Genomic DNA, 18,602 nt, shown 5'->3' on the forward strand with positions numbered 1-18,602 from the left:
AAAACACCCTATCACTTGTGGGTGAATACTTTTCACAAAGCGATCACTCAATATTGGACCTATCAGTCCTCTTCCTCAAAAGAAACCTGCACAACACTTTCAAAAGTTGAGCCTGGGAGCTTAAATTCATAACTTTGCTAGGCACCAAAAATCATGATCTTAAGAAAGACACTGGATTCATGGCTTATTACATCAATCTGTAACCTACACATCCTCCTTTTTTTCCCTGTGCCTTGAATGATCTCTTAGAATAATGTGCTACTTATACTCAACTACGTGTTCGATCTTGTATTTAGCTGTGATGCTCTTAATACCTTTCCCAGACTTGAAGAAGAGCTCTTTTGTAGCTTGAAAGCTTGTCTCTCTCACCAACAGAAGTTTGTTCCATAAAAGATATTACCTCACCCACCTTGTCTCTCTAATATCTTGGGACTGACATGGGTACAAACCAGCTTGGATGATAGGAAGTCACCACAGTTATCTCCAGATTGGACACTGTAATTCGGTTAGCCCCAGTATGCAGCTAGATATACTCTCTGAGGTTTAGACTCCAGATCCTCATGGATCTCTTTTCGGCCCCACCTCCTATCTACTCCCCACACACATGAGATTGAGCAAGTGGGAATGCTCAGAGTTTAGGCAAAATTCTGCTCTCTGTGACAAAAGTGTACATCCAAAATAACTCTATGGGCTGCAATGGAGTTATTCCAGAATTGCACTAGTATAATTTAGAGCAGAAATTTGGTCCTGTTGCTCCAGTGGGGATTCTGGATTTCCATAGAGATTTATATTGATTTCTTCCCCCATGCTTGCTTTGGCACAGGAAGGTAACATATGGATCAAAATTAGGGCTGTCAAATGATTTAAAAAATTAATCGTGATTAATCATGCACTTAAAAAAATTAATCACTATTAATTGCACTGTTAAACAACAATAAAATACAGACTACAGACTGGCTAACCTAGTGAGGAGGGCTTTAAACTAGGCTCGACAGGGCCAGGTGACCAAAGCCCATGGGTAAGTCAAAAACATGGAGACCTGGGAGAAAGGTTGGAATCTGGGGGGCTCTTACAGCAGAAATAAGGGAGAGACAAGACAGAACTGGGCGGGGGGATCAAATCGGTATCTTAGATGTCTGTATACTAATGCGAGAAGTATGGGGAATAAGCAGGAAGAACTTGAAATGCTAGTAAATAAACACAACTATGAAATAGTTGGCATCACTGAGACTTGGTGGGATAATACGCATGACTGGAATATTGGTACAGAAGGGTACAGCTTGCTCAGGAAGGACAGGCAGGGAAAAAATGCGAGGCGGTGTTGCCTTATATATTAAAAATGTATACACCTGGACTGAGGTTGAGATAGAAATAAGAGACAGACTTGTTGAACGTATCTGGGTAAGGATAAAAGCGGTAAAAAAACAAGGGTGATGTCATGGTAAGGGTCTACTACACACCACCAAACCAGGAAGAAGAGGTGGATGAGGCTTTTTTTAAACAACTAAAAAAATCATCCAAAGCACAGGACTTGGTGGTGATGCAGCACTTCAATTACCCAGATATCTGTTGGGAAAATAACACAGCAGGGCACAGATTATCCAACAAGTTCTTGGAATGTATTGGAGACAATTTTTTATTTCAGAAGGCGAAGAAAGCTACTGGCAGGAGGCTGTTCTAGATTTGATTTTGACAAATGGGGAGGAAGTGGTTCAGAATTTGAAAGTGGAAGGCAGCTTGGGTGAAAGTGATCATGAAATGGTAGAGTTCACAATTCTAAGGAATGGTAGGAGGGAGAACAGTACAATAAAGACAATGGATTTCAAGAAGGCAGACTTTAGCAAATTCTAGGAATTGGTGGGTAAAATCCAATGGGAAGCTAGTCTAAGAGGAAAAACAGTTGGCAGTTTTTCAAAGAGACATTATTAAGGGTGTCAGGGTTTCTTTCCCACTTTGAACTTTAGCATCCAGAAAGTGGGGACCTGCCTGTTCCCTTCTAAGCTTAATTCCTAGCTTAGATCTTATCACGCTGCCACCAACCCAAAATATAGCGTTTGGGTTTTTAAGAGCAGGTTGGACAAACACCTGTCAGAGATGGTCTAGAATCTACATAATACTTTGTCCTGCCTTGAGTGCAGGGGACTGGACTAGCTGACCTCTCGAGGTCCCTTCCAGTTCTACTTTTCTATGAATACCATTTATTTAAATATTTTTTGATGTTTTCTATATTTTCAAATTTACTTATTTCAATTACAACACAGAATACAAAGTGCTAATTTTATACATATTTTTGATTACAAGTATTTGTACTGTATAAAACAAAAGAAATAGTATTTTTCAATTCACCTAATACAAGTATTGTAGTACAATCTCTTTATCATGAAAGTTGAACTTACAAATATAGAATTATGTAGAAAAAAACTGCATTCAAAAATAAAACACTGTAAAATCTTAGAGCCTGCAAGCCCACTCAGTCCTACTTCTTGATCAGCCAATCGCTCAGACAAACAAGTTTGTTTACATTTGCAGTAGATCATGTTGCCTGCTTCTTGTTTACAATATCAATTGAAAGTGAGAACAGGCATTCTCATGGCACTGTTGTAGCCGGCGGTGCAAGATATTTACATGCCAGATGCATTAAAGATTTATATGTCCCTTCATGCTTCAACCACCATTCCAGGCTACATACGTGAACGCTGATGATGGGTTCTGATTGAGAACAATCCAAAGCAGTGTGAACTGATGCATGTCCATTTTTATTATCTGAGTCTGATGCCACCAGCAGAAGCTTGATTTTCTTTTTTGGTGGTTCTGTAGTTTCTGCGTCGGAGTGTTGCTCTTTTAAGATGTCTGAAAGCATGCTCCACACCTCGTCCCTCTCAGATTTTGGAAGGCACTTCAGATTCTTAAGCCTTGGATTGAGTGCTGTATCTATCTTTAGAAATTTCACATTGGTACCTTCTTTGCGTTTTGTCAAATCTGCAGTGAAAGTGTTTTTAAAATGAACATGTGCTGGGTCATCATTCAAGACTGCTATAACATGAAATATGTGGTAGAATGCAGGTAAAGGAGAACAGGGGACATACAATTCTCCCCCAGTGAGTTCAGTCACAAATTTAATTAACGCATTATTTTTTAACATGCATCATCAGCATGGAAGCATGTCCTCTGGAAAGGTGGTTGAAGCATGAAGGGGCCTATGAATGTTTAGCATATCTGGCATGTAAATACCTTGAAAAGTGCCATGCAAATGCCTGTTCTCACTTTCTGGTGACATTGTAAATAAGAAGTGGGCAGCATTATCTCCTGTAAATGAAAACAAACTTGTTTGTCTTAGCGATTGGCTGAACAAGAAGTAGGCCCGGACGGATTTGTAGGCTCTGATGTTTTACATTGTTTTGTTTTTGAGTGAAGTTATGTAACAAAAAAAATCTACATTTGTAAGTTACACTTTCAAGTCAAAGAGATTGCACTACAGTACTTGCAGGAGGGGAACTGAAAAATACTATTTCTTTTGTTTATCATTGTTACAATGCAAATATTTGTAATAAACAATATACAATTTTATTTCAATTATAACACAGAATACTATATGAAAATGTAGAAAAACTTCCAAGATATTTAATAAATTTCAATTGGTATTCTATTGTTTAACAGAGTGATTAAAACTGCAATGAATCGCAATTAATTTTTTTAATCACGATTAATATTTTTGAGTAAATCGTGTGAGTTAACTGCGATTAATCGACAGCCCTAGTCAAAATAAATATGAGTCAAATTCTATTCTCAGTTACATATAAATCCATACTAACTGCCTTCTATGATTTTATTATGGACTTATGTTAGTGTAAATAAGGATGAAATCTAGCCCTAACTTAGGGCTCCTCTATTGGCACAGATAGATCATAAGTTTCAAAATTATGATGTAGCTGAGAGTGCTCATTGTACTATTTTTCTACCTCTGTTTCAGATACATTTAAACATGAAATAATTTTGAAATAATATAATATACACAAGAATCTTCTCATTATGAGTGGCTGGTCAGCTACACTGAAAGATAAGATGACTTCATACTAAACTAAGCCTGAATAAACCTGAATAAATAAACCTCTCTGTATTTCTCCTTCTGAAAAATAATGAATAAGGCCTCAATCCTGAAAACACTTACATTGGTGCTTAACTTTACTACTGTGAGCAGTCCCATTGAAATCAATGGGACTGCTCATGGTAGTAAAATTAAGTACCTCTATAAGTCTTTGCAGGATCAGGGCCTGAGGAACAGATACCACAATCCTCACTCAGGCAGAACTCTCACTGCAAGATTCATCTGTTTGATCATTACAAATCAAAGCAAATTATTATTATTTTAAAACTGAAATTAATATGAAGACTTTTTCTGGGCCTTAATTTGTTGATATTTGTTTTACTTTTATTCTTATCTGATTATTTGTTAAAATGCAGGAAAATGTACTGTGGGGAATAATCATGCAGTGATAATGGATTGCATGAGATGAAATAGAGGATTTTTCATCTCTGTTTTCCTTGATTCTCTCACCTAATTTTTTGGAAATTGTGCAAATAATGTGTCTGACTCCACGTTCCTGAGCTTATCAAAACTCAGACTGGGAGTTTTACCTGAGTAGGAATTTGAGATCAGCTCTGACAGGGCTAATTGTTTAAGAAAGCATTGGCTTGACTAAAGGATGAAGGCAACCTGAGGTTCAATAAACTCTGTTTCTGCTGAATATTCAGATTTTTTTTCATTTTTGACCTTCCCTATGCATCATATGTATTGCCTTATGTTATGCATTAATGGACAAAAATGCTCTTTAGCAGGTCAGTAAAAAGGTTGTGCAAACAAACGTCGCAGTGCAAATGTTATCAAATAGCATCACAGAAAATAGAAGTAAGAGGGATGTATTCTTTTCTGGTTTATCGCTATTGACTTCAACGGAGTTGTTCCAGCACAGAATTTGGCCCAGAATACATTACTGTATTGAAAGGAACAGTGGGACTGAGTCTGATCACACAGACACCAATGTAAATTAGGAATAACTCCCTGTAGTCAGTGGAATTACACTGTACCCTTGTAACAGTGGTGTGAGAGGAAATTCAAACCTAATACATTTAAACTGATGTATAAAATGTGATACAGAATGAGACACATAGGAGGAGGAAGCTACATTATAACCATTTGATTACAATTTCACAGAGTTTTCAGGGACAATTGATTTATCCTAAAAAAGTACTGTTAAGGAGATAAAGTTGGATCATAAAGACAGTGGTATAAATCTGTAGTAACTGCAATTGCTTCAAGAATAATTTGGCCCACTTATGCTGTACATTTTTTTAGGGAACTGGGATGATTCTTTTGTTTTGTTTTGTGTATTTTAAAGTATGGGATTATCAGCTCCATGATCAAAGCTGGAACCCGCTATATCATCAATGACAGCAGTACATAATGAGGAAGGCACAGGATCTTCCCACTTCAATAATTCAATAAAACAGGTCCAATTCTCTCACACTGGTTTGCCATTGGTGCAATTCCATTGACTTCAGTGAATTTACCTCTGATTCACACTGGTATAACAGGAATCAGATCCATTGTGTTTTTATACAATATAACCTCAAGAAGAAAAATTCAGAGCTCAGTTTTGTTCCCTAAATTCATGGCTGGATAAATTCAGAATTTGGCTTCAGACAGGGGACCATTTCAAAAATTAGATCAGAATCAGGATTCAAATAGTCAGTCCCTGCCCACTCCTATTTGGGCTTTTGTTTAGGCTTACCGCTAACCCACACCCTCATATAAATGATCTCAGCCCCCTTTCCCAGCAGGTGTGAAAGGGAAACAGTGGGGCAGGACCAAAGCCATTTAAAGGGATGATGAAAACACATTGCTGCTGCACCTGTGGGAGATGGACTGTGCCTCTCTCCAAGCCTTGTGAGATGGTGTTGGGTAGGGACAGGGACTCTATCCCCTGCTTCACCTGAAGCCTGCATACACCTGTGTGTGCTGTGGGGAAGAAGGCATGCAAATAGGCTGAGAAAGGGAGTGCAAAGACAGCTGCTGATTGGCTGGAGGGAGAGGCTGTGCGGTTAGTTAGGGCACAACACACCAGATTACTTATTGGCAGGTGAGGAGATTCAGGTGTGTTCAGTTCAAGCACAGAGGATACAAAGCAGCAAGCTCTTGCAGTGATTTTGGTCAACAGCTATTCTCTAGTATAGTTTTTGTGGGGGATTTTCTATAGTGCCTGAGCATGCAGGGCCATTGGGTTCTGCTAGGTCTTTGCTGGCTGGGGCAGCTGTGTGTGGGTAAGTGGTATCTATCTGCCTGTGATCTCTCCCACTGAGATTCAAGTCCTTCTCAGTTTCTGGTCTGCAATCCCAAACAATGAACTATTTTTATTTTTCCTTTCTTAATTTAAAGGCTTTAGGTATCTTCCCTGTACCCACTGAGTTTTGGGGGCAGAGTGGGGATGACTAGGGATTGTAAATCTGTATTTAAATGGCTTAGCTTCAGGGGATAAAGTGGTCCCAAGCAAACTGAGTCTTGTCTCTGTCCAGTGTTTGAAGTAGGGAAACTGAGGGGTGGGGCTGAGAAGTGTCACCAGACTCAGTCTTGGGCATAAAGCTTTTTGCAGGGGTTGTTGCTTATACTGCCCTGACAGACTTGGAGATCGGGTGAGGTGTGGGAGTCTAGTACTAATCCCTACTTGCATGTGCTCATGCTCTCCTACCCCACCTTTTTTAAGACCATATTTTCAGCATTGCTCTATTCACAAACTGCTTTTTTTTTTTTTTTCCTCCTCCTTCTAGTTCAGGAGACCGAGAGAATTAATGCACCCTCCTCTGTCCCTCTACTCAGGACTTGTTGAAATTGATCTCTAGTCCACTTGGGAGGCTATAATAGATCTGCCCCTGAGTTCCTTGCTAGCACTAACTGTACCCAGAGGTTGCAAGAAGTGACCGTATTGCTTGTGGCTTTGCTCACTTTCCAGAAAAGAGGGTGGGGTGTGAGATGGATGGAGCATGGCTCAGAAGAATTCCTAGTACAGGGTCCAAACCCACCTTTCATTTGAAATTTGTCTTATTATTTAAACATTGTGGCTATATCTGAGGGGGCAACTGATTAAATATTACACTTTTCTATTCCCTGTCTCTTCTAGCTCAGAATTTGAGGCCTCAGATTGCAAACCCCAAACTTGCTACAAACAATCCTACCCTTACTACAATTGCTCTAGAGAAACCTTTCTGCGTGTTTGATGATTCACTGTCTCCACGTAGCTCCTATGTGGTCTACTTGTATGCAATGGCTGACTCTGGTAAGTATCTGGCTTTATTTCCTTTCTCTCCCTCACTCTCTTTGAAGCTACGTAATGTAATTCTGTAAAGCTCAATGGCCTCCACCTCTGCTGACAGTGTGTGTCAGAGACAAGTGTCCACATGTAATTGGAAGCCAGGGCAAAGAGAACAAGGGCTAAAGTACATATAGAATAAAAGCCAGATCCTAAGAGGATGTAAAGTGGTACATCTCTACTAGCTTTAACGGAGCCTTGCTGATCGATACAAGTTGATGGTCTGTTCCCTGTTCTCTGCTAGGACTGATCTTGACAAACTTTTAGACCTAGCACTTCAGCATGATCACAATGAAGTTGGCTGATGTTATATTGACTATGGCTGACTGGTCCGCATAGACAAGAACCAAGCATGTTGACTATTGTCAGCTAGTCATGGGTGCTCTAACTGTGCTAATGTTGCACATGACTGATCCTTGAGGATTCTGATCAACTTAGCATCAGGTGAGTTAACTGGAATGCTCAAACATGAGTACATTTTCTAATGAAGAAAAAGATGAGGCGACTTCCTGGTGAGGGTAGTAAAAAGGAAGCTTAGATTCCTGCTTCTTTCAGCTTTGCTGTTAAAGGATGCAAACTGTATGGGCAGTCAATTTAGCAACACTTGAGTGCTATGTGGACTTCAGCAGAGCCAAACTAATATCAGGAGGCTCGAGTCTAGGCAAAGAAGGATGAGCTTTCAAAAAGTGTGTGTTTGGGTTCAAATAATAGGCTCAAGTAAGCCATGTAACAACTTAGTTGCTACAAGATTCTTTCTCTCCTCAAGTCAGACAGGAAATGAGACCTTGTGTAAGTCTGGCGGTAACAAACTAATAGCATAGGAAATTCAGTTAGCTGACAGGCACATCTCTAGTTCTTATGGCTTATGTCACTTCTGGAAGGATGGATGTGGAGATGCTTCCTTAGTACGAAAGAACCTCAACTCTGACTGAATATTTATTTAGGGTAACTCCTGCAAAAGACTCAACTGTCCTGAGTACCTGTGAATGTGCTGGTATCACGGGATGTCTTGGGGCTTGTCTACACTGGCACTTTACAGTGCTGAAACTTGCAGCGCTCAGGGGTGTGTGTGTGTGTTGTTTTTTCCACATCCCTGAGTGAGAAAGTTTCAGCACTGTAAAGTGCCAGTGTAGACAGTGCACCAGCGCTGTGCTCCCAGTGCTGGTAGCTATTCCCCTTGTGGAGGGTTGTGTGGGTGTGTCTGTGTGTTTGTGTTTTGGGGTTTTTTTTAATAGCGCTGCTCTCTCTCCCAGTGCTATGCCGCAACCACACTGTCACATTAAAGGGATGCCGCGGCAGTGCTTTGACATGGCTAGTGAAGACATGCCCGTAGTACTAAAACACAGCTGTTTCACATAGTGCACTTCCTGGAGCCATTATCTGTAGAAGTTTTTATAAAGACTTTCCTGATGTCTGGCTTAGCATTCAAGGTGGAATATTTTGAGACATCTGTTATGAAACTCCTCTCAAACTACTCTATCCGTTCTACATACAGTAAATTCCATAGCATGCACTCCATAAATAAAACACATGCACAGCTATAAAGGAAGAACTTGTGCTCGGAGGAATTGCAGTCACCCATTGAAATGAGGAAGCATTCCCTGACTATTGTTTGAACTGGGACAATTTCTTTAAAGTTTGCCTCTACCTTAGAAAGTAACATGTTTCATCATGCTAAGATACCCCACAGGGTGAGGGGAGGCATTACTGACATGGATTTAACTTCCTCAGGACCTTGTGTATATTATCTAGCCTGGGAGTACTTGGCTTAATACCTGCTATCAAAGGAACAAGCTCTGCCTCTCTAATGTGCAGAGATCCTCTACTGAATGTTTGAGACGGTAACACCACTAGGTGTGAGGCTTTAGGCTAACTTGATCAGTGCCACGTTGTTACTAATGTCTGACAGATTTTTTTTTTCTGGGATTACATTTTGGGGTAGATGAAACTTTCCCATGAACTACCATACTATTACTTCATAGTGACTTGTGGGGTGGGGACTGGGTTGGCAAATTTAAATGCATTACCACATATCAAATACTTAAAGCTGGGCCTTAGTGTGGCTGCACTCTCAGTACTGACTCTCCCTGGTGGGCAGGAGAGGGCTGGGGTGAATAAAGGCCAGACTTTTGCCTTACAATATTTGGGTGGGGGTGGGTTTGGTTCAGCTCCCTCTCCTTCCTGCAGGGATAAGTCCTGCCCCTGCTCCTTGGTACATTCACTGGTGGGGGTGGGGTGGGGCTAGTTACAAAGCATAGCTGCATGACATGAGAAGAGGAGTGGTTCCATTCTGTGTCAGAGCCTCAGCACTATGAGGGGAGAGGATGAGGTGGGGGGATTAGGCCCTAGGGTGGGGAGGGATTCTGTTCCATCCTCGCATACTGAGCTGTCCAAAGGGGCTGAGAAGCTGCTCCTCAGTTCTTGTGGTGGGGGACACCTACAGAGGCAGGAATGAGAGCATTTGTACCCACTAAAAGTGGCAGAGGCTCAAGTACAAGAGTGTTTGTGGGTGGTGGCAGAGCTTGCTGGGCTGGTCCCCACCCCTCCCCCACAAGCTCCTTCCTGATCACAGTAGTGTTGACAGCTGTCCCTCTGTGGGCCTCCTCAGTCCCTTGATCTAATGCTAGGAAGGACATACGGAGCCTGTCTCTGTGTGTGAGTGAGAATACCTAGAGACCTCTCGGAGCAAAGGATTCGCCCATCCCACCCAGAAGTGGAGTAGAGAGGGGTGGGGTAGCCAAACACCCACTGGAAGGAAGCCTACAGGATCCACTGTTGGCTTGTCACTTGAGGGAGGACCTGGTTTAATTAACCAGGCTTCCAAGCTCCCTCAGCTTTCCTCTGTCCTTTTCAGGCTGTTTGGGGGCAATACAGCCTGACAACTTGCTCCACTCTGAATGGGAGCAGCCCATAGAGGCACTCCTTCTTTCCCCAGGCTGTCTTGTCAGACAGCTACAGGCATAGGGGAGATAAGAGCACGGGTACTAGTTACATGCCTTGTGATGGAGGCAAACAAGGCCTCTAAGAGTAAACTGATTCATGGCTTGGCAGGACAGAACAGGTGCTACAGAAAGTGCTCCCCTACTACCACCAGTGCTGGTCTTGGGTCTATACCTCTTCTGGCCTCTGCTGTGGCTATTGGTTGTGATGTAGTTTGGGGATGGGGCAAAGGAAAGGGTTTGTTGGGCCCCTAAAAGTTAAAATTGAACATAGTGGGTTTGTTTGGGTACTCCTTTTGACAAAGCTGGGGTTCAATGTTGGTGGGTGGATGGGAAGGGCTCGTAACAAACATTATACTGAAGTATCCAATCTCTCTTGCAGCAAGCACTGTAAGCTCAGCTGTGACTGACAACAGCAGCAAACCTCTCAACATCACTTTCCAAGACACCAAAGGAGGACAACTTGGACCTTACAGGGCTGCATTGTTTAATGTGCCCAATTGTGTATCCCCTCCCCTGCTGGCTGATGTTGTAAATGTGAAAAAAGTTTCAGATGTCTTGAAACAATACCTCTTCAGAGTGGGAGACGATGTGACTTGTTTATATGACCCAAACTTCCCCGGTGCCTGTAACCCACCTCTTGCTGAGGATACAACATACAGGTATAGCTCACAATTCTCTTTTGGATAGGGGTGTCCTTGCACTTGGCATGAAGGTTAACTTGGTATAAAACTTACTTGCAAGCTGCACAAATTGAACATAGTGAAACTGTTCCTTTCAATTGCAGGAGCAGAGCCCTCAATGCTCCATTAAGGGTGGCTCTGAGTAGAGCCAAACGCCAAGATAACCTTCACTGCCCCACCCATGCATCTTAAGTCCTTCAGTGGTAGTGTATGTCAGTTGGGCTGAAACTCAGTTAAATGGCTATCTTAAAGTTAGTGAGATTCTTAAAACTTGTCTTAACTGGATCTTGTAGAAGCCATTGAAATGTCTGACTCAGTGCCTGCTGAGCTCTTATTCATCTGCTCAAGTATAATCCACCAGCTGGTCATTTGACTGTCTCTCCCATGCTTTCCTGTAGCAAGGGAGCCCTGCAACACTCAGTCTGTGGGCACCATCCCAGACATTTACTGTAGGTCATACTGAATTTAACTAGGGGACACTACTGCTGGAAGGTTGTCAACAACTGGCACAGTTAATAAGCACACTCAAGAACAAACTGAAAAATTTAATGTGACAGGTGGGAGAGGATTTTGTACTAACTCCTCTGTTCCCCTCTGGAATAGCTAGCCACCCCTTTTATATGTATCTCTCTCTAAGACAAGATGTTACCTAGTCTTCATTTTTTGGCAGCTGTTGGATTGGTTTATATGCCAGATTGTCAAAGCCTCCGCTAGAATGATTAACCTGCCTGTCTCTGCTTCCAGGTTTAAGTACCTCTTAGTAGATGTGGTTGCAGGTGTTGTGAAAGACCAAACTCTCTGGTCTGATCCAATGAAAACTCGTAGGGGTAAGTACCAAAAACCAAGGTCAACGGGTCCCTCTTGGGAAAGAGAAATATGCTTTAGGACATTTAGTCATTTCCTGCCAAGATGCTAGCTAAAGAAACAAATTCCAGTCCTCTCTGACCCAAAAAGCTTTATGTATCATTAAAGCTAAGCGGTGGAGGTAACTCTGGAATACTACTCCTCCCCTGATGCCCTCAGGACAAAAAGCTCAAACATGACACATGGATTTTTTGTGTATGCAGTGGTTTGAGCTTAGGTCTGGATTCTATTTCTGCCTCTGCTGCAGTCACTAGATAGAATCATAGACTTGAAGATCAGAAGGGACCATTATGATCATCGAGTCTGACCTCTTGCATAATGCAGGCCACAGAATCTCACCCATCCACTCCTGTATCGAATCAATGTCTGAGCCAATGAAGTCCTCAAATCATGGTTTAAAGACTTCAAGGTGCAGAGAATTTTCCTGCAAGTGACCAGTGCCCCACGCTGCAGAGGAAGGTGAAAAACCCCCAGGGCCTCTGCCAGTCTTCCCTGGAGGAAAATTCCTTCCCGACCCCAAATATGGCAATCAGCTAAACCCTGAGCATGTAGGCAAGACTCACCAGCCAGACATCCAGGAAAGAATACTCTGTAGTAACTCAGATCACAGGCCATTGGGCATGTTTACTGCTAATAGTCAAACAACCTAATTTTGGCAATTAATTGGTATCCATTACACCATCCCCTCAATAAACTTATCAAGCACAGTCTTGAAGCCAAGTGTCTTTTTGCCCCCATAACTTCACTCCTGATGGTTAGAAACCTTCGTCTAATTTCAAGTCTAAACTTCCTGATGGCCAGTTTATATCCATTTGTTCTTGTGTCCACATTGGTACTGAACTTAAATTCCTCTCCCTCACTGGTATTTATCCCTCTGATATATTTATAGAGTGCAAGCATATCTCCTCTCAGTCTTCTTTTGGTTAGGCTAAACAAACCAAGCTCTTTGAATCTCCTTTCATAAGACAGGTTTTCCATTACTCGGATCATCCTAGTAGCCCTTCTCTGTACTTGTTCAAGATTGAATTCATCCTTTTTAAACATGAGACCAGAACTGCACACAGTATTCCAGATAAGGTCTCACTAGTGCCTTGTATAACGGTACTAACACCTCCTTATCTCTACTGGAAATACCTCAACTGATGCATCCCAAGACCGCATTAGCTTTTTTTGTGGCCATGTCACATAGATCAGGTGATTTATCTATTTAAAGTGGGTATATTTCCCTAAATTACAGAGGATTTTTGAGGCTTAAACGAATTCTGTAAAGGACTTCAAGATTTCAAATGAAGTATGTTGAAATGCCAAGGCAAGCAGTATATAGACTTCAAAAGTAACACCGGATACTGTGGGGTGGGGAAGGCTTGAGCCATTAACTTCCCTAGTTTATGCTGTCTATCGTAACTCTCTTTCTGGAACCTCTAAATATGTACAGTAATACTTTTTTTCTTCATCCCACCTCTTCTAGTAAAACAGACTTCAACAATTGATACCTGGCCTGGGCGAAGGAGTGGAGGAATGATTGTCATCACATCCATCTTAAGCACGCTTATATTCCTTCTAGTTGTTGGATTTCTTGCCTCCATATTCTTCTTTGTCATGTAAGTTACCATTAAGCTTCACAGTGTGAGAACAGAACTAACTATCACCAAGTGTCTAACCCATCAAATGATTGGTCTTGACTCCTCACTGTGACTGTCTCAAGCTGGGAATTCTAGCTTCTCAATAAACAAGTGGTGTTGGAGACTATAAAATCAAGAACACAGGTGTCTCAAGCTTCTGGTCCACACCTAAAAGCAGCATCTTCCCCTGAGAGGGAGGGTCATGACAACAGACCAAGAAACACCTACACTTAAAAATCACTTTTAAACTAGAACCTTGGCCTTAGTTTTCACCTGCCTTAAATGTGTGCAGCACAGTAAGTCATGGAGTTGCACTTGCTTACAGTCTGAATGTGGTCTTGCTATGAGAAAATGGGAATAGCTTCCAGTCTCTGAACTGGGTACAAGGTTCTAAAGGGAGGCTGGGGAGTTCACTTACTGACCTGGAATATAGACCAAATGCTGCACCTTGTAAGGATGGTTACTTGGGCATTGGATCTTCTTGGATCCCAAGAGATGCTAATGACAACCCATGCATCCAACGAAGTGGGTATTCACCCACGAAAGCTCATGCTCCAATACGTCTGTTAGTCTATAAGGTGCCACAGGACTCTGCTTTTACAGATCCAGACTAACATGGCCACCACTCTGATAATGACAACTGTCACTCTGCAATGAATAACAATTTGAGTAGATTCCTGTCGGACTCAGCTTCTGTGACTAGCCTCTTGACTTACTGGGGGGAGGGAAACAGTAATCAAGGATCAAACTTAGGCCCTGTGAGGCTTAAAGTTACTTAAAGAGTTCATTCCCCTAACTTACATAGGGGTAGCATAAAAACCTTGACACTCACTGTTCGTCTAATGGGGTGGGAGGGGAATCTTTCTTAGAACTGTTGCCTTTAAAGCTTAAAGGCCTTGTCTTGCATGCCATGAATCCTGCCTGACTTTTGGAGTAAACAGTATAGGATTAAGTTCTAGATGCAATAACTGAAGAGCAAACAAGCATCTAAAAAAGATAGGCAGGTTTTTATCAAGCTTAGTGATAAGTGACGCTTTAATCTTTCCAAATGAGTCCTATGACTGGCCTATAGCTTAAACCACCATCAGAATTAAAAGCTCTTTCTCTTCAAGCAGGGCATCAGGAGAGACATCCACAGAGACCACACATGCATCTCAGACTACCCAGCAGGTTGTACCAAGATCTCAGGATAGCTCTGAGGGAGTGAACCAGTGAGCCTTGAGAGAAAGAAGTCCACACCCTGGCTGAAATTCAACTGAACAGCTACAAATGTACTGATATTAAAGAATTGCCCTTTTCTACTGAACTCTGAATAGGTCACATTGATTAGATACTCAGTTCAGTAAGTGAAGCTGAATGGCACAGGTGTTCTATACATATCATGTTCCATCAACTCCTACAGAGCAGCACACTATCTTCATTAGGTTGCTGCTACAAGTTGTGGCAACAAGTAATCTTGTCATTGGGCTCATGGTACTTCTATCCTTCAGTTAACTCGTGTGGCTGCATATTTCCAAAACTGAGGCTTGGTAGAGAGTTCTGAGTCTAGAGAGCAGTTCATAGTCCTCAGTGACTGCCTGGCTTAGTGGGAGGAGAGAGAAAATGACCAAGTGTATTAGTGTGGGCTAGAGTAACATACTGAAAACTTTCAAGTTTGCTAGCCTGGGCTAGGTTTAGTACATAATTATCCTTGTTTATAGGTTAGAAGCTAAATAGGTTCTAAAGCTGAGCTCAACCTTTGACTCTTATTTTAGCTTCTTTTTATCTAAATGAGAATGTGATGTAGGTAAGGAAAGGCTTCATATGGAGAACATTACTTAATAGCACATGCAGTCTAATCAAGGCTTAATAGCAGCTAGCTCTTCAGTTAGCACCTTATGAAGAACAAACTTAGTACCAAACTTTCATTTAAAGAAGGGTAGAGGCAAACCAACCAACTGCTAGAAACGACAAATGAGAGGTATGGATGCATATGGCATCAGCAACTTTCACAGTTCTGCACAGCCCCCACACCTCATTGTTTAAAAATATGTAACTTCCCTGCAAAGACCAGACTTCAGGTCTCTAGTTCTAAATACCTGTGGACTAGTATTGGTATGCAACACTGAAGCATCTCTCTTAGACTAGGCAACCCTACTTCTTATGAAAGTTGTTAGTGTCCAACTCCCTAGAAAATCTGGGCTGTAAATATTCAGAGAGCTTTTATCTCTATGTAAGACTAGTGTTTTCAACTAAAATATTGGCTGGAAGTTACATTGCCTGAGAAACAGTCACTTTTAATGAAAACTGGGTGATAGAATGTCTAGTCTCTACTATTTAGAGCAGGGATATCTTTGACACTTCATACACCATGACAGTGGAGGGGGGCAAGGGTTGGCTGGTTCCATCAGCTGCTAATCCTACTATGGTAACATGAAATGTTCAAACAGTGCATCCTCAGCTTGTACTGCTGGAAGTGAACTTGTCATGTATTTCTTTCCTTCACTACCATTCTGTCCCACTGACCAGTATAAGTGGAAAAATTATTCTAACACTGAGTTTCTCCTCCCCCTAGCCTTCCCAAGTTGCACTGAATGGGTCCAGCTTGAAGCCTTCTCATAAACTGTGTATATGAGCAACTCCTGCTGTACCCGCTAAGTATTCATAACACTTACATAGTTGTCACTGACATAATACATTTGTCATACACTAGTGCTGAAGTCAGTTTAAGCCTGTCTCAGTTTAGCAAATATCAGTCTTTATGCAGCCACCAGTAAAATGGGTGGCTAATAAACACATCACTGGCACAATTACCCAAGTCTTTGTTAATCTTCTATTAACATATACTGAAAGAAAACAGCAGTTTTTTTTCCTGGTTTTCAACTGTTTAAACTCACTTAGAAAAGTGTACAAAGGGCATTCTTTTAATGTAAAACTTCACCGTATTAAAATGTTTCTTTCCAGACATCCTAGTGGTTATTATGTGTGTAATTCTTGTCTGTAGGACAGAATGATCCAGTTAAAGATGGGTGTGGTCTACTGCAATTAGAGCAGGGGTGGGCAAACTATGGGCTGGGGGGCACATCTGGCCTTCCAGCCATTTTAATTGGACCCTCAAGCTCCTGCTGGGGAGTGGGATCTGGGGCTTGCCCCGCTCCACATGTGCCATGGCTCTACATAGCTCCCAGAAGCAGCAGCATGTCACCCTGGAGCCGGAGGAGGGACCAGACAGCAAATGTGAAAAATGGGGATGGGGGGGTAATAGGAGCCTATGAGAAAAAGACCCCAAAATTGGGACTGTCCTTATAAAATCAGGACATCTGGTCACCCTATCTGGCCCCCATACATAGAGGCAGCTAGGGGGCTCTGCACACTGCCCCTGCCAAAGTGCTGCCCCTGCAGCTCCCACTGGCAGTGCACAGAGCTGCCTAGCCATGCCTCCACATAGGAGCTGGAGGGAGGACATGCTGCTGCTTCCAGGAGCTGCTTGAGATAAGGGCTGCCCAGAGCCTGCACCCCTGACCCCTCCAGTGCCCCAACCCCCTATTCCAGCCCTGATCCACTTCCTGAACTCCAAACCTCTCAGTCCCACCCTGCTGCACTGCACAGCCTGCACCCCAAGCTGGAGCCCTCACTCCCCCATCTGCGCCCCAGCCCAGAGCCCACTCCCACACCCTGAACTCCTCATTTCTGGCCCAACCCCAGTCATAGCTATCACCTCCTCCCACACCTCAACCCCCAATTTTGTGAGCATTCATAGCCCACCATACAATTTCCATACCCAGATGTGGCCTTTGGGCCAAAAACTTTGCCCACCCCTGAACTAGAGAGACCTTTGAAAGAGATTCAGGAGAGAGTGTAGCATTAGCTTGCCTATTATTGCACCCAAAGGGCTGAGGTGACTTTCTCCCTAATCAAAGAACTGAAGAAGTAATAAAACACCTCAACTGTCACTTTAAAGGTGAGAGAGAAAAGGTGGGTGAGGTAATATCTTCTATTGGACCAACTTCTGTTGGTGAGAGAGACAAGCTTACACAGAGCTCTTTGGGCTTGTCTTCACTACTGGAGAGATCAATGCTGCTGCAATCAATGCAGTGGGTGTTGATATAGCAGATCTAGTGAAGGTCTCCTAAATCAACAGCAGAGCACTCTCTAGTCATCTCTGGTACTCCAGCTCCCCGAGAAGAGTAAGGGCAGGTCTACACTACAGTAGGAATAGATGGTCAGATTGATCCACCAGCAGTCAATTTAGCAGGTCTAATAAAGACCTGCCAAATTGACTGCAGATCGCTCTCCAGTCGATCCCTGTATTGTACCCTGATGAGAAGAGTAAGATAAGTCCCCCTGGGGTGCAGACCCTGTGGTAACTCGACCTAAGGTATGTCCACTCTAGCTACATTATTCACGTAGCTGGAGTTGCACAGCATAGGTTGACTTACCACTGTAGTGTAGACATAGCCTGAGGTAAGTTGACTGGAGAGTGTCTCCTGTTGATGCAGTACAGTGAAGAAACTGGGGTAAGTCGACCTAAGCTACGTCAATTCCAGTTATGTTGTTCACATAGCTGGAGTAGCGTAACTTAGGTCGACTTACCCCAGTAATAAAGACAAGCCCTTCTTCATGTCTGGGAAACATGCTCATTGTCACAGCTAAGTACAAGATGGAACAGATTGTTTAGCATAAGTAGTTACCATATTCCTTGTGTCTCTAATTCCTGGGACCAATATGACTACGATAACACAGCATACAACCTATTTCAATGGGCCATTCAAGGTCAAGTGGCTTAATACCTCTCCAGTCATGGGGGAAAGGAGGAAAAACTGGAGGGTTAGGCTTAGCCTCTCCAATCATAGGGAAAAAAGGAGGAAAAACTGCATAATCCCTTCAGTAGATGAGCCTGGAAGCTTAAATTCATAACTGTTAGATACAAAAAATCATGGACTGAGTAGAGACACTGGATTTATGGCTTATTACAATAAGCTATAACCCACTAACTCCTCCCTCCAGCTTTTCCCCCACCTTTCTTATTCTAAACAATCTATTCCACCTTGTATGAGGCTATGAGTACACTCTGAGTACATTTCCAAGACATGAAGAAGAGTTCTATGTAAGCTCGAAAGCTGCTCTCTTTCACCACAGAAGCTGGTCCAATAC

The 18,602-nt window shown here is 42.5% G+C and overlaps 1 protein-coding gene across 2 annotated transcripts in view; it reads left to right on the top strand.

The window, feature by feature from the left end:
- The window catches only part of UPK3A (uroplakin 3A), an 897,123-nt gene extending 880,717 nt beyond the window's left edge, over window positions 1-16,406 (top strand). The window contains exons 1-6 of one of the 2 annotated variants that reach the window (XM_050925127.1): window positions 6,264-6,318; window positions 7,173-7,328; window positions 10,683-10,962; window positions 11,728-11,810; window positions 13,316-13,448; window positions 14,582-16,406. In XM_050925127.1, coding sequence (XP_050781084.1) covers window positions 6,264-6,318; window positions 7,173-7,328; window positions 10,683-10,962; window positions 11,728-11,810; window positions 13,316-13,448; window positions 14,582-14,684 — 810 coding nt within the window. In that variant the 3' untranslated portion in view covers window positions 14,685-16,406. Of the gene's footprint in view, window positions 1-6,263; window positions 6,319-7,172; window positions 7,329-10,682; window positions 10,963-11,727; window positions 11,811-13,315; window positions 13,449-14,581 lie in introns of those variants that run through there. The other variant, XM_050925129.1, reaches the window with a different exon arrangement.
- The last annotated feature ends 2,196 nt before the right edge of the window (window positions 16,407-18,602 follow it).

Source organism: Gopherus flavomarginatus, chromosome 1, assembly GCF_025201925.1.
Source record: "Gopherus flavomarginatus isolate rGopFla2 chromosome 1, rGopFla2.mat.asm, whole genome shotgun sequence".
Lineage (NCBI taxonomy): Eukaryota > Metazoa > Chordata > Testudines > Testudinidae > Gopherus > Gopherus flavomarginatus.